The 16,124-nt window shown below is 26.1% G+C and overlaps 1 protein-coding gene across 1 annotated transcript; it reads left to right on the top strand.

Annotated features, from left to right (window-relative positions):
- Window positions 1–4,448: 4,448 nt before the first annotated feature.
- LOC149058985 (uncharacterized) lies at window positions 4,449–9,388 on the top strand. The gene is made up of 3 exons (XM_089218518.1): window positions 4,449–5,843; window positions 8,732–8,834; window positions 9,366–9,388. Exons 1-3 carry the CDS (start codon window positions 4,449–4,451, stop codon window positions 9,386–9,388), a joined length of 1,521 nt encoding a protein of 506 aa, XP_089074644.1.
- The last annotated feature ends 6,736 nt before the right edge of the window (window positions 9,389–16,124 follow it).

The raw sequence follows: 16,124 nt of genomic DNA, 5'->3' as shown, positions 1-16,124 counted from the left end.
GTACTTCAATGGTTTCCATTAAAATTTTTGCAAACAAATGATTATTTATATAATTTATAATAAAACACAAACATAATAATTTCAAAATAAGTAAATACGCTTTGAAATGATATTTTATAGAATAACTTAAATGTTATAATAACAAACAATACAAGTTGTACATGATATTTCTTCGTGTAAATAGCTCGAACTTTATAATAAAATTATCGACGCGATTTAAAACTACAACTAAATTAGTTTCATGGTTATAATTAGTTATTAGCATTATTAAATTGATAATTTCCCAGAGATTTTCTTGCATCATATTATGTTTAAGTTTAACACAATATATTTTACACAGGTACCATCGCAGCTGATAAAATGTTCATTAATTTAAAATCACTTTAGACGTTCATTATCTTATTTTTTATAAGGCCATCTGAGGTTTGTATCTATTTAATTTACTAAAGAATTTAACTCTATCGTTTAACGGTATCAAATTCAATATGTTTATTATTAGTAAACTCATAATTATTTGAAACTATAAATAGCAAGACATGGAGATTATAATAATACAATTAAGATGCACTGCCTGTACTTATACCTGCATGATTGACATTAAAATAAAATAAATATGAAACATAAATCAAGAATAAAAATTCAAAAATGTCCACAGGATTCAACTAAGCAATTGTAAGTAATAAATTATAGCTTAATCATTGGAAATGAATAATACTATGAATTTTATTATTTATGATACATAGTATACCAATATCCTATAGTCAGAACAAATCAATATTAGGACCCAGAGGTTAAGAGTTTAAATTATTTATAATTTTTGTTTCACCGTCTGATATTTCAATTTTTCGTATCATTTTGTCAGCTAATCAGAAAAAAACCTCAACATGTGTCAATGTGTGATTATTATTCCCAACGTTATGCCATACAATAATACTAGTTTTTTATAATAATAATTCAATTCTGATGTATGTAGGTATACGTTATATTGAAATATTGTTATTCTTTAATATACATCTTGTTATTCATAAGTTATAAACTTATAGCTAGAGCTTCAGAATTGCAGACATACAGTGAATCGATTCAACTGCGTCTTTAGAATGTGGTCACAGAAAGGGGTGGGTAGGGATGGGTCACATAATGCACGATAAATTTAACGAAGAACAAAGCGTTAACAGTGGGTGATGAATGATAATTTGTTGTTTGTTCGGTTAATGGAATGTTAATTATTTATGATACAATTTGAATATAATTGACCATCATGATTATTATATATTTGAACCAAACTTAGCTAAATATATTTGATATATTATACATCAGCTTTTATTCTGATAAATAGTAAATAACATAAATAACATAAATTATAATATTATATATGAACACTCTGTCTTTTTCTTTTCTCTTCATTGTATTTATAATATATAAAAATGTCTTATCATGTTAATACTGTATATTCATCCAACGACCATAGAATCCGCGGACTTTGTTTTGTTAATAAAAAAAATAACAAATAAATAAAACGTATTTTGTTTAAATACAAATAAAAATTAAGTTTTTAGAATATCGCAGACATATTATTTTTTTTGGATTGTGGTAGTATTATTATTTATAACATATTATTTATCTTAATTTTTGAAATAAGTATGAAAGAAAAAATTATTTGATGAAACATATTTACATTATATTACATAATCAATAATTTTAAGTTATATTATTTAAATAAAAAATAAAAATGTATTCAACAGGAAACCAAACTCCTTTATTTTGCCTTTTTAAACCTTTTTTTATTTATATTTTGCCCTTATACCTACCTTAAAACTGTGTTCTGTAGTGCATGAAGCTCATAGTGAGTAGGTGATCATTCACTTAGACTTTGTCCTTTCCAAAAAATGACCAGCTTATTGATCGTAAGGTTGAATGTAAATATAATTTAATGTTTTTTTTTTTTTTTTTTTTTTTAAACCGTAAGCAATTTTTAATCTTAAATTAAATTAAAAACAACCACATAATATTGGACTTCTGATTTTAAGAAAAATGCCTTGATTATATTTTATTATTAACATATAATAAAAAACAAAAATTCTAACAAATCATTACTAAATTAATCATAAAATGTTTTATGTATCCATATCCTGCATTTATAATTATATGATATAAATTACGGTAATACTATTAAAAACTATAACTTTATCTGTTATTGCTTATAAGTGATATTTAAAGTTTCAACAAATGTATAAATAAAAATCTTAAATATATAAATTAGAATATTAAACAACACAAAAATAGTATTTAATTTTGGGTGAAATTGTAAATAATTCTATCAGAAGTTCGTACAAGTGCACTAATTTCTGAAACTCTGTTACGTAGGTACTTAGAAGTATGAATATAAAAACGAATCCTATTATTTGGTAGTGCACCCTAATAATACACCATAGAGGTCTAACTATGAACCCGAGGTTAACGAGGAAAGGTATGAAACTTTAGTCATTCTCAGAATCTACTAAAAATTTGAATAACGTTGAACACTTTTTAATACATGGTAATATAACTATGCTTTCAGTGATAAGATAATAGTGGCAAAATTAAAAAAAAATATTTTACAATACAATATACTATAAACGAACACTTAATTTTATAAATGTGCATCTTTTGTTTATGGAATACCAAATAACAGCAGCAAATTCGGTCTATATACATTTCCCTGGACAAATTAATTATCTCGGTGTGTTGACAAACTTGACTAAAGTGAGTTGAGACCAAATTGTAAAAACAATAAATAATTTACAAAATACTTGGATGAATTCAAATATCGATCTTTCACTGTAATAGTTCAAGTGGAATTATTTCGTATCAAAACTTCTTGACATTTACAACAAATCGATGTTTGTATACAATATGATTTGTATTTAGATACAACATTCTGATTTTCGAGGTCTGCGCATTATTCGTCGTATTCAGAGTCTCGTATTATGGTAATTTTACACAAAAGGTCTCTGATGAACAAGCGAAAATTCACGTCAGCAACATTATTATAACTGCGGTACAGCTTTCGGTAATAAAACATCATATACCACTACGACGCGTATGTCGTGCCGTCGCCACATTCTTGTGTACAGACGATGTACAGTGATGGATAATCTGTAGAAAATATAACACAAACGAGATACGGTAAAAATACTAATATTACGTCGTATATTATAGCAGATGATGGACCAATGGATTTACGTGGACCGCTAAGCTGTTGAGAAAAAAAAATAATGAATAATATTTTAATTTAAGTACCTATACGCTTATACTTACATAAAAATGTGTACACGAAAATATTATGTTATATTATAAATTATTATATCGTGATTGAAATAAGGATGACATTTACTTTAAATAAATCTTTAAAAGTCTTCATTGAAATGTCGACATATTATAATCTAACAAAATGTATACTCGGCTTTTCATTCAAGTACATACAAAAAAAAAGATTATTTATACAAAAAAGAGTTGATTAAGTAGTATAGTGTATATTCTATCATAACTATTTTAAATTTTATTTTATTTTCAAAAAGGTTTAACTTGCACATTTGTTATAATTTGAATGACGATATTGTATTTATTATTATTATTATTTTTTTTTTTTTTTGGAAGTATAGAACGAACAATATACAAATAGATGATACAATTTATTGAAACTCCGTCACGTAATTTGACAGAATTGAATTTAAATATTTCTGTATGAAGAATTATTATTTTACAACAGTTTGACACTCGATACAATAATAGTATTATATCATACAAACGTAACACATTATATTTCAAATACACTAGTATATGTCCAACAAATAATCACGTGGGAATCAACACCTGACGAAATAATTTTCACAATACATGAAAATAGCTTACAAAGAACATCGAGCGTGTTAATTTCAAAACAATTATGCGCATAGTATGATTAATAAAGGAAATATCTAGAAAGTATGCAAGAACAATATTTATGGATAATATTTTGAATAATAAACTAAGTTATAACTTGCAAAAAATCTCAAAATGAACAAAATTGTGAAATTGTCATAATCGTTAATATAATAATAATAATTGGTGAAACACTATCAACAACTCATACCACTGAAAATGGTGTCCCCCAGGGCTCAGTCATCAGTGTCACCCTGTTCTTAATCGCAATAAATAATATATTTGACAATATCCTTCCCCCTATAAAGTATACCATCTTTGCGGATGATTGTAACATTCTCTGTAGTGGCGTGAACATAAAAACAACAGTCGAACTCATCCAGCAAGCTCTCGATGAACTCTTCAAGTGGTCAACCACAACAGGCTTCAATTTCTCACCATCCAAAACACAATGTATCATCTTCCACAAAAAACGTAATGAAAACTTATTCCACATCAATTTAAATAACACCATTATATCATATACAGATAAAATAAAAATACTAGGTATGACTTTCGACCACAAATTAAATTGGAACCCACACCTAAAAAACCTCAAAATAAATGCAAACAACAACATGAAAATTATGAAAACCTTATCTCACCACTCCTGGGGCTCTGAAAAAAATAGCCTCATTACTATATATAAAACAATTATACTAGCAAAAATGGAATACGGTGCAGTCATTTATAATACGGCCAGAAGCAAAATTCTCAATACACTAAATCCTGTACACAATCAAGGCATTAGACTAGCCACAGGTGCCTTCCGCACAAGCCCAACTGCAAGTATTATGTGCAACGCTGGAGAACTCCCACTTGAATTTAGAAGGATTAAAGAAACACTAAAATTTGTAACTAAATTCTCAAATAACAAAACTCAAGTTCCAACCAGAAGACCTCTGAATATACATAACAATCCAAACATACCTCTCACTATCGATGACACGTATAAGAACATAGCAGATATAATGAAGTTCAAACCAATTATGTTTAACAGAATTACCTTCCCGTCTTCCCCTCCGTGGATGTGGAATATTAAGTCCAATACCCAACTACTCGAATTTGACAAAAAAATCTCCTCAAACTCAACTATAATAAATAACTTTTCAGAAATAATAGAAGGAAAATACCCTCACCACATAAAAATCTTTACGGACGCCTCAAAATCCCCAAATGGAACCGGTTTCGCATTCATAGAAAATAACAAAACTTCAATGTTCAAATCTCCTCACGAAACCAGCATTTTTTCCGCTGAAAGTCAAGCCATCCAAAATGCAATCTCACACGCGACGACATTAGCGTCTGAAGAAATACTTATAATTAGTGACTCTCTTAGTGCACTCCTAGCCCTCGAAAATCCTTACCCCAAAAACGAAATAATTCAATCCATCCAAGAAAAGTTATCAAACACAAAAAAAAAAATCGAATTTCTATGGGTCCCCTCCCACACTGGCATAAGTGGCAACGAACTAGCTGATAAGGCAGCCAACGAAGCAATAACATCACCCAGCTCGGTACTAATAAATAAAATAACATTTCAAGACGCACTCTCAAACATAAATAATCTAACTAAAAGTCACTGGCAAGGCTCGTGGGAGAAGACTCCAAACACAAATAAATTAAAAGAAATTAAACCGTCAGTCGACCCATGGAAAACTCCCCCATCCTCATCCAGGCACGAAGAAGTAGTTACCACAAGAACCCGGATTGGACACTCTCGCCTAACACACCTACACCTCATAACAAAAGAAGACAGCCCGACCTGCGAACTCTGTGACAAAGCGCTGACAATTAAACACATCACGCTAGAATGCCCAAAGTTCACCAACTCCAGACAAATCCTCGGGAACCCATCAACTATGCAACAAGCACTTGGCGAAGATAACTCCAAAAACATATACGTTTTTTTCAAAAACATAGGATTAGAAAAATTAATTTAGAAAAATAATTGAATGTACATATACTCTACAAAATCCCTCTATTGTCAAACATAATGTGTCCCCATAGCTTTAAGATCATACTCTATAACTACTATTTTGTATTTACTGCAGGCTAATAACCTCAGGAGTTGAAGCCTTATTTAAATAAAAAAAAAAAAAAAAAATAATAATAATATAGTTCAAACACGATTTTAACCAACATAAGATACTATTATACTATAAATAGTCTTCAATAGATAAAAGCTTAAAAACGTTTTAAAAGTTATAACAATCATAATTGAGGTTATATTAGAGTATAACATACCCATTAGTCAGATATTGATAACAATACGTAATTTATGTACCTACTATCCATACATTCACAAACTTAATTTGAATAATATTGTCATATATATTATTATGTCATATAATTGTAGGTAATTCAAAATAAATTATCATAAACAGTTGTATATTTTCCTAAATATATTACCAAAAATCAATATTATAAAATATAGAAGCATCAATATAATATTATTATATTGTGTTTGTTGAACTTTTCAAATTGGTTCATGTATATTTTTACGATTAATACTAACAATGATAATTGTTGATAACATATAATTAAAATAAAGTTACTTTTTCTTTCTACTTTTGCTACTATTTTTTTCTCCAGATAAATCATACAAGGTGAGCGTCTCGAACGAATCCGGTATCTGTGTATATAGTATGGTTTTTTTTAACATTATTTGGTTTAGTAAACCATTATGATAAGTGGAAATCATAGATAGCTATAGTGGCGTATTTACCGGGAGGGTATGGGGATAGATCCCCTCTTGGTATCTTATTCGTAACTTATTTATAATATTGTGATGTCGATGGTACCCCTCCCCTTAGGGAAATCAAATTTTTTTGCTAACGTATATCCCCCCTTGACAAAATCCTAAATGCGCCTCTGGATAGCTAATGGTTGGAGTGTACGTTTTTCAAATTTCTCTATAGATATCTGCAACCAGAAGCAAAATTTAAATATAGATTTAAACATAACATTTTTTATCATTAAATTCGTTTTTGATTATATTTTTATGTTTACTATACAAGATTATATTGTATTAAATGAAATATATTATTTAATATATTGGTAAATTTAATTTAGACACTGCGAAAAATGAATATAAAAACAGTAGGTATCTGTAACCAAATTATATAAAGTAATAAATATTCATATTACATATTTTTAATAAAAATATTGCACCTATAAGATGGCCAAAATCTCTGTTGAGATTATTCAAAACACATTGGGAGCTGACAGTTATTAACTAATTATTTATATTATAATTAATTTCAAAACACCGTGTGGTTTTATTATTTTATTTAAGATTTCCTACAAGCTGCTGAAAAATTTTTTCTCCTGGGTATAAATATTTCACCTGTCATATATTATGTACGTATAATTTTATTCATGGAATCTACACTTGGGTATTCCTCACACGTTTTACGTAATATGCTGTCATACTACGTAGAAGGTAACTGTGCTTGTTGGTAGGCACATCGTTATATATCGCTATTTGTCAGTAAAACTATTTTTCTTAAAAACTTATGTGCGCATAGTTAACTAGGCTTATGCAATTAACAAGGTCGCGTTTTTAAACCAAGAAATGTATCGCTATTATTCATTCTCTATCAGAAAATGAGAGAATATAATAATATAGTTAATACATGAATATTGAATACCATGCAGCGTTGAATTGATATAGTGTCTCAATTATTATGTCAATCAAGTAGGTATATATTATCATGTAACAATTTGTTACTAGATAGTTGAATAATAATAATAATAATAATAATAATAAATAAATAAATACCGTAAAAAAATAATAATACATTCTTAGACAATTATTCAATACCAGTGGTATCATAAAATATACTCTACTGAAGTGTAATTAAAATTCAAAACACTTTACATTATTTGTTTAAAATATAGAGACGGAGATTGTCGACGCGTATAAGCCTAAACATGATTGTATTTCTTTTTTTTTTTGGTACAAATATAGCTTATGAAATAAAGTATAATGAATAAACCATACAAAATTATCTAAACATATCTATGAACTTATTTTCAATACTTTGTTCTCATCTCTATTATCCAGATAAAAAAGTTAGATAGATTGGGCTTAAATATATGGTCGCGTTTATTTATTACCTAGCTATAAAGTGTTTTTTTTTTTTTATCATTATTATTATTTGTAATTCTTTAAAAATATTTTTATTTGTTTTGTGAAGAATTATAATTATTATATTGTATTATAAAATACAATTATGTAATATTTTTTTTAGATTACTCGTATTAGAAAAAAAATTCTATTAATAATTTATTTGACAATAATTAAATTTATATGTATAGGCGTAAGTCTATAAAGTACAAATAATGCATTATTAATATTATTGTTCTATTTATAAAATAATGGTAAAAAATTAAAAACAAAAGGCGTTTCTATACAATAAGTGTTTAATCGCCCATTGTGCACTGTCGATCCAACTGACAACGGTCTACTGTCCATAGACTATAAAATGCTCATTAATAAATTAAAATTCAATGGTATATTGGGGTTAGTTTTTAAGTAAAATTTAATAAAGACATCTATGATGTGATACACTTCAAATTGTAAAATCAATTAAGTTGATTGCGATGATGATAAGCATTAGGTGAATCACGGCATTCATGGAAACAAGGCTTTTAGTACCTATACCTATACCTATCTTATTTATTATATTTTATGCGAATGATTCAATTAATTTGAACACCATATATAGTAGTTAATTCTTATGAATATTGCATAATAATTATAGTATTGTGATTTTGGTTAAAATAGATTATCAAACCATTTTTATTCATCCGACCGTTTAGAGTTAACCTTTTTTCAACAAAAGTTAAGATCATATTAAGATTGATGAATCTTATTACAGTGTCTGAAGGTAAAATTATTGTCCCTATACAGAATATTGTTTTGTAATTTAAAATTTAGATTTTAGGGTATAGCACGATTGTGAACGTTTCACCTTTTTTATAACACAATATCGCGAACGAATGTTGCTTATCGATGAATTTGTTTTTTTTTAGATGAAAACCGAACGATTGCGAACGTTTTTTTAGGCTACGTTGTCAAATTTATATTTCAAAATATATGTACTTATATTATATATAAATAATACAATGTGATATTATAACTACGTTACAAACTAAAATAAAATAATAGGTAATGTTTAAAATGTTGATTGATTAAAAAAAATCAATATGAATACTAATAATACTGTTCAATAATGCTTAATAAGTTACAAGCAAATAAATTTAAAAAAATTTAAATAGTTTTTAAAATGTTTTTTCTGTATTTTTTTTTTTATTTAAATTTTTTCCGTGGTAGGAATTTTCAGTTTTTTGTAAATATAAAATTAGATTCCTATGGATTTTATAATCATTTTAAATTTTTAATGTTGATTCAATTCTAGATTTATCTTTTTTGGCCACATGATTTTGTACTTTGTTTTTAATAGAATTTATTATTGTAAAAGTTTGTGCTTGTGTTTGTTTTAAAATTGAAAACATTGCGTGTGTTGGGGGAGAGGGTTATAAAACTGACTTAAAATAATATATAATATAAAATCTATTTTATAATATAAATATAATTTACTAACAGCGAATCTGGCAAGGCTGTACGGAAAAAGGCAGGTAAAAACGTTCGCAATCGTATATCGATAATGAGATATTAAGCTTAAAAGCAATAAAAGCAATAAAAGCAATAATCAATCACCTCAATAACAAAAATAATTCTGAGTAAAGTTCAGTCTAGGTATATATTATAATTTCTTGAGTGTTGGATACCTAATAAATTTAACTTTTAAATATTATATAAAAGTATATTTTAAATCAAATATTTTAAGAATGTATTGAATACATATTGTATAGTGATTACTGTGACCTAGGTTAGATGTAACTATGTTAAGTCTTGAATTCTTGATAGATAAATCGTAAGTTAATATAATGGATAATTTAATTACAAAAAAATATTATTGCAGAATAATTTAAGAAATGCATACTTGAAGTTTAAATTTTAAATCTTTACAAACTAATTATTCTGAATCACGACTTTTAATTGTTTTAAACCACGGCTGGTGTAACATAATATTATTAATCTATTATTAGATTTTCTCATTATGAAATATATAGTTAGTTAATGAACATTTTATGCTTTCTGATCACGTTCTATATCTATGTGTTATTATTTTAATTCAAAAACAATATTATAATATATATACATATATATAGAGAGAGAAATATTATAAAACACACATTTTAAAACTATAATAATTTTAAAATTTTAATTGAAATATGTAAGATTTAGAAAATAAATGCTAGAGATATCCATTAAAAAATAAATATAATTATATATTCTAATTGATAATACACTTTTAAGATATTAAAATATTTGAAAAGTTTTGTGAATTTTGAGATAAACTAGGATAAGTACAATATAACTAAAAAGCGAAAAACTATCATTGTCACCTTATTGTTTACTTTTATTAGTTATAAGTTATCATTATAGTATTATTGTTTTTATTTTGTTCTCAGTATCGCAAAAACGCATATATATAGTTACATTTGTTTTTTAATATACTCATCCTAAGAATAAGCTGTACGTTTAAGAAAAGTGCCATCAAGTTTGTACCGTCATAATTTATATAGTTAACTGTTTTTTGTTTTATTTAAAAATAAACGTGAATTTAGCCAAAACATCGAAATTTATTTTCAACACACTATATTAGCCAATATTTAAAACGTTGTGATGGAATACTTTGAAGTTGATCATGAATTAGAATGTAAGAAAACTATTAAAAACTAAAAAATTATAACTCGTGAATTTAAATCAGTATTCATTTTTTCGACTTTTATGAATGTATTTCATAAAATCAAAAATTTCTTTTTTTTTAATAATACTGCAGTTGTAACAAATAACAACACAATAATGTCATTATAATAAACTTATAGGTTCAAAACAAATAATTTATATTATTCTTAAATAATATAAATGTTATTTTAAGTAATAAGTATTGTGAATAGTAATCGATATTATATTTTTAATTAACAATTTTCAGTTTGATGTCAGTCTGTATATTTCAATGGATCAATCATTATTTTATAAATCCAATTTTGGGATAATATAAAATATGATTTCTCTTTAATATAATTAATCATGTTATAATCATCATCCATCATAACAATTGATAAATAAAATAATAATACCAATTTCTGTAGGCAACAATAACAACATAAGAGAAACGGAAAAATAAAAATTAATTAATTAAATATCTAATAATATATAAAATTTATTTTGTTTATTTTATTTATAAAATAAATATAGTAACTATATATCTAAAGGTACGTTTTTGTAATGTAGTGTATCATCAAAATGGGATAGTAATATAATACGTGAATATTTTATTTGACATCAATTTTCTTTACTTGAAAAACACATACCAAGTATTTTAATATCATACAAACATTAACATCTCAAAATAATTGTATGTGTAAAAAAAACAATTTTGAAACGATAAACCTTAAATTTATACATAAAAATATAGAAATATATACTATGTACCTATACAATTTCAAACATTCTCTTATTTCCATTTATTCAACATTTCTACACATACGAATTGTAAAATATCACCAAATAAAATTTTAAGTTATAAATAGTCTTAAATACTACAGTGAAATAAATTTAATATAATTTTTATAAACTTTTTTTCTACATACTTAGCCACTTAGGGTATAATTTATGACGTATTATCAGTAGATGAATAAATTAAACAGTGTAGGTATCCACTTATGTTAGATAGGTACTGTGAATGTTCAAAATATTTTACCAATCATATAATATGAATTCATTACTGCCGAAGTAATAATAATCAAAATCTATTTTATGCATTTTGTTAACTTTTATTCATAGAATTAATATACCTATAGGCATGAAGATTTTTTTTTTACAAAATGAGCACAATATGGTTGTCCATTATCAAGGCAGGTATGTAATAATTAAAAAAATTTTTTATCCGGAATAAGACTTAATGCCTAGGTTAATGGTACGAATATTATAAACTAATAAATCACAACAATTGTGTATATCTAGAAAATCAGATAATAATGAACCCAATATAGGTACTGGTTATTGTTAGCTAAAGCACAAACAATTGTTTACATTTAATTTATGGCTGATTCGACTATAGTATTTTATATGAGCGTATATGTATAACGTTTAGTTTAATTTTGTATACTTATTCAATGTTCATTCTTAATAAATCATTTTTTGAAGTAAAATTTCTTTCCGGACGTGGAAACCTTACAAAGGTGCACTTAGGCTTAGCCTCTAATTTTCTAATCATATTTTAACTCAAAATTCCCTAGTTGGACCGTTGCGCCTATAGAACAACGACAAAAAATGTGTAGCAAAATTATACTCATGACACAAAATTTCCATGAAAAAAAAAAATATATAAACCAGATTTTAATTCAAATCAATATATCAACTATTATTATTATTTATATGTTTAATAACTGGTGTGGAGACTGAGCATTGTGTTAATTGATACTGTTAAATAAATTAGATACAGTTAAATCAATTTAAAATAATCATAAATATTAAAACAATTGCCGGTTATAACAATGTATTATATCATTATATATTTTTTAATATACTTACGGCGGACTTACTGGTAGAACATCAAATAATTTCAATTATAATTTGATTTCAACTTTAAACTTATATATATATAATAAAATCAGAGAAAATAAAATAAATAAAAAGAATCATATAAAAAATTATTATTTGTATCGCAAACTCGAACCTAAAAATCTATAAAATCAAGCAAGTCCTCTTTCAGAAAACCTAGACATAACTAAAAACTTCGAAAGAAGTTTCATTTTATACGTGCTATATTGAATACATACATATATTTTTTTTTTAATTTTAAATAAACAAAGTTAATTAATTTAATGAGAACAATATCAAGACACACAGTACGTAATTAATTATATTAGTTTTAGAAATTCTCATAAAAAAATAAAATAAATTAATGATATAACATAAACAGCACAATACTATCACCATAGATACTCTAATATTGAATCGTGTGTGAAATAGCATTATATTACCTACAATATGAATGTTAAAATCTCTAATTAAAAAAATGTAGAATTATATAATTTATTATATGTTATTAAGAATATAATTTCCAAAATAAAAAAAAGCATGTGGAAACACTACAATATTTCCATAAAATGAGAACAATATAGTTTCATGAAAATTTACCAGCCCATTGTTTGAAAATTCACAAACATCTATAAATTGTAATACATTTGTAAATACTAAAAACTTTTATATCTAAGTCGAATAATGAGCATGACAAATTCACTTATTTTTACTGGCAAAATAAAGTAAAATTGTTATATTCTATATACATGTATGCAGTCTCATTATAATGGAAATTTGTATTTAAAAGTGTAATCAACTTAAAATTATGCAATCATGATAATTCTACTTTTTTTTTGACAACGCCAGTAGCTACTGGTGTTACTGTTCGTATATTAACACACCTTAAATAGTTGACATTTAACAACATTTAATACAGTTCGAATGCTAATGTGTATACTCGTACTATAAATACAAGTATAATATTATTCAAATAAAAATATATAAATATTATAATTAACAGCCTTATTAGTCAAGATATTAAGTCAATGTTATGTAAATTCTGATTTCTGGTTTCTGGTTTTACGACAAAACGCGACATTTTACTAATGCGTTATTCAAAATTTAATTTATTTTAATTATGCATACGCCGAATTCAAATTTTACAGTAATATGAAACAGACCAATGACTTTATTTTATGGATTTTAACTGATAACACACATTTCACATATATTATGATGTTATGATCTAATCCTTTTCATAAACTGTAAGAACCTTATTAACATATTATATTATTAATTACTATGCATACTCACGGATTTGTAGTATATTCATAGTAATAATATTAATTGTAATAATATAAATATATAATATTGCTACGCTAGTCATTAGCACGAGTCAATAGTTAAAGTTCAGTTTAATTTTATATTAACTCGCTATTTTCGTCGGTTGTAATTAAATGAATGATTATTAAATAGGTAACTAGTGAATATTGAATTTGATTTCAGTATAGTTGAATTATTACATACATTTTAGTCATATTGGTATTAACTACTAAAATAATAAATCTTCAAAATGCTACACGAAAATCATACCATTGTCCATTAGGTAAATATCATGTGGACAAAGAAAACTATACTAATTCAGTAATTCAACTATTATATTCTGTTTTTATATTATTTTCGTCTTCACTGAGATATTATTAAAATTGTAGAACTATTTACTAATTGTTGACCTCGTAAATTGTGTTTGTATGGTCAAAATAAATTACCCGACCTTAAAATATAATTCATTGAAATGCACGCAGCTTCAAAATTTTGACTATAATATTAAGTATTTTATCTAATACTTATTCGTGGTTTTTATGTTGATGTAGCTGAATTTATTTCTACGGGTTCTAAATGTTTTTCAACATGACAACATCGCTGTTGAAGTATGTCGGTATAAAAATAAGACATACCTACTATAATTTTAGAATTTAGAAAAATAGATATTTAGTAAAGTAAATTTAACGGTATTAAATATATGCCACGCATAAAAAATATTATATTACATTATAATATATTATATTATTATAGTTCATCCTAAAATTAATACTCAGTGTAATGGGTCATGTACTGATATTAATTAGTTCATAATTAGGTAGTGATAAAATGTAACTGGTATTCAGTAGGTATTGTACAAACATTTAAACTTTTTTCCAAATTTTTTATCCTTAATATTATATTGTCAACATTTTTTCCATTATTTTTAATAAAAAATATCGAAAGTTTTTCCATTAATCTTGTATTTATACAATACATTGACAGATTTTAGTCTTTAAAATAAAAAATTGCATCTGCTTGTAGATTTTCATACGAGTTTTCAAATCAACCAAATATTCGGTTCTACTTCTCAAAACTAAAACGAATGAACTCCACAAAATTTTGTAGAGTGGTTTTTTCCAATTCTTTAGATGTACAGTAAGAAGGGATTTAAATTTTTCATCATTTGAATAATAAGCTTATACAGGAATCTAAATATAACATATATAAGCCAAATACCTACCATGGTAAATCGACATAGTAGACGTGGTTTGGACCACGAACAAATCGTCACTGCAAATAACAATTGCGCCGGACAATAGGCTAATGTTAATAATTTCCGCGGCTCACGACATCACACCCCAGCCACTATTTTCTGTGACAGACTAAACTCCAATAAGACGCCAAGTAGTCAGCCAGGCAACAGGCGAGTGGTATCTTGCTGCGACAATATTTTGGTTTTGAAAAAGAACCAGTGACCACTTTTAAAACGTGTTTTGCGTCACACGTCGCGAACAATATAAGCTTACGATAGGATTTTTCCTTGGTATATATTGTATTCATGATTCACGTCATCGCTCGAAAGCGCTTAAATGTATTTGGTCCACGTTATCTATAGTAGCAAACTACTAACTAATTTCATTCACGATGAATATATATTTTTGAAGCGGTTTGTCTAAACCAATGCATCTCAACCGTTTTTTTACGACAACGCCCTTATTTGGATCCATAGCGATCCATTGTGACATGCTTAAAACAATTTATGAATTTTCGAAAAAGTAACAATTATAATCCTGTATATAAATTGAGTACATTTTCTCAATTATTTTTATTATCTATATTTATTTTATTATCAATTTATATGCCATAACGTCATATTGATAGCATACATTAATATTTTGAACACGTATACATTATAAATAAACAATTTTTTTGTGGCACACGTCGCTATAATATGCGAAACACTGGTGCGACGTGACACATCAGTTAAGAACTACTGATGTATACTAGGGTTTTAGAGTTCTTCAAAAATATGTGCAAATATTTTCTGATAAGTATTGAGATCAAAGTCGTGTATCATCCGATTTTATCAAAACATCACGTCTTGTAATAATATGATCTAGCAGGTGATTACCTAATATTTTACACCATGAAAGAGCCAAAAACATGGCCATTGAATAAACACGTTTCTAATGAGATTTTAATTATTCAAGTATAC

This window comes from Diuraphis noxia, unplaced genomic scaffold (genome assembly GCF_037042655.1).
Source record: "Diuraphis noxia isolate RWA-SAM2 unplaced genomic scaffold, SU_Dnox_SAM2 contig0002, whole genome shotgun sequence".
NCBI classification, from domain to species: Eukaryota; Metazoa; Arthropoda; class Insecta; order Hemiptera; family Aphididae; genus Diuraphis; species Diuraphis noxia.
The sequence above is the reverse complement of the archived record's forward strand: the minus strand, read 5'-3'. Positions and strand labels throughout refer to the sequence as shown.

What these genes read in the sequence shown, in the direction of transcription:
- LOC149058985 (XM_089218518.1), top strand. Translation starts at nt 4,449, where the DNA reads ATGACTTTCGACCACAAATTAAATTGGAACCCACACCTAAAAAACCTC. An exon ending in ATAACTCCAAAAACATATAC is followed by an intron (nt 5,844 to 8,731) that starts GTTTTTTTCAAA and finishes TGGTTAAAATAG; the next exon opens with ATTATCAAACCATTTTTATT. An exon ending in TCTTATTACAGTGTCTGAAG is followed by an intron (nt 8,835 to 9,365) that starts GTAAAATTATTG and finishes ATTCAATTCTAG; the next exon opens with ATTTATCTTTTTTGGCCACA.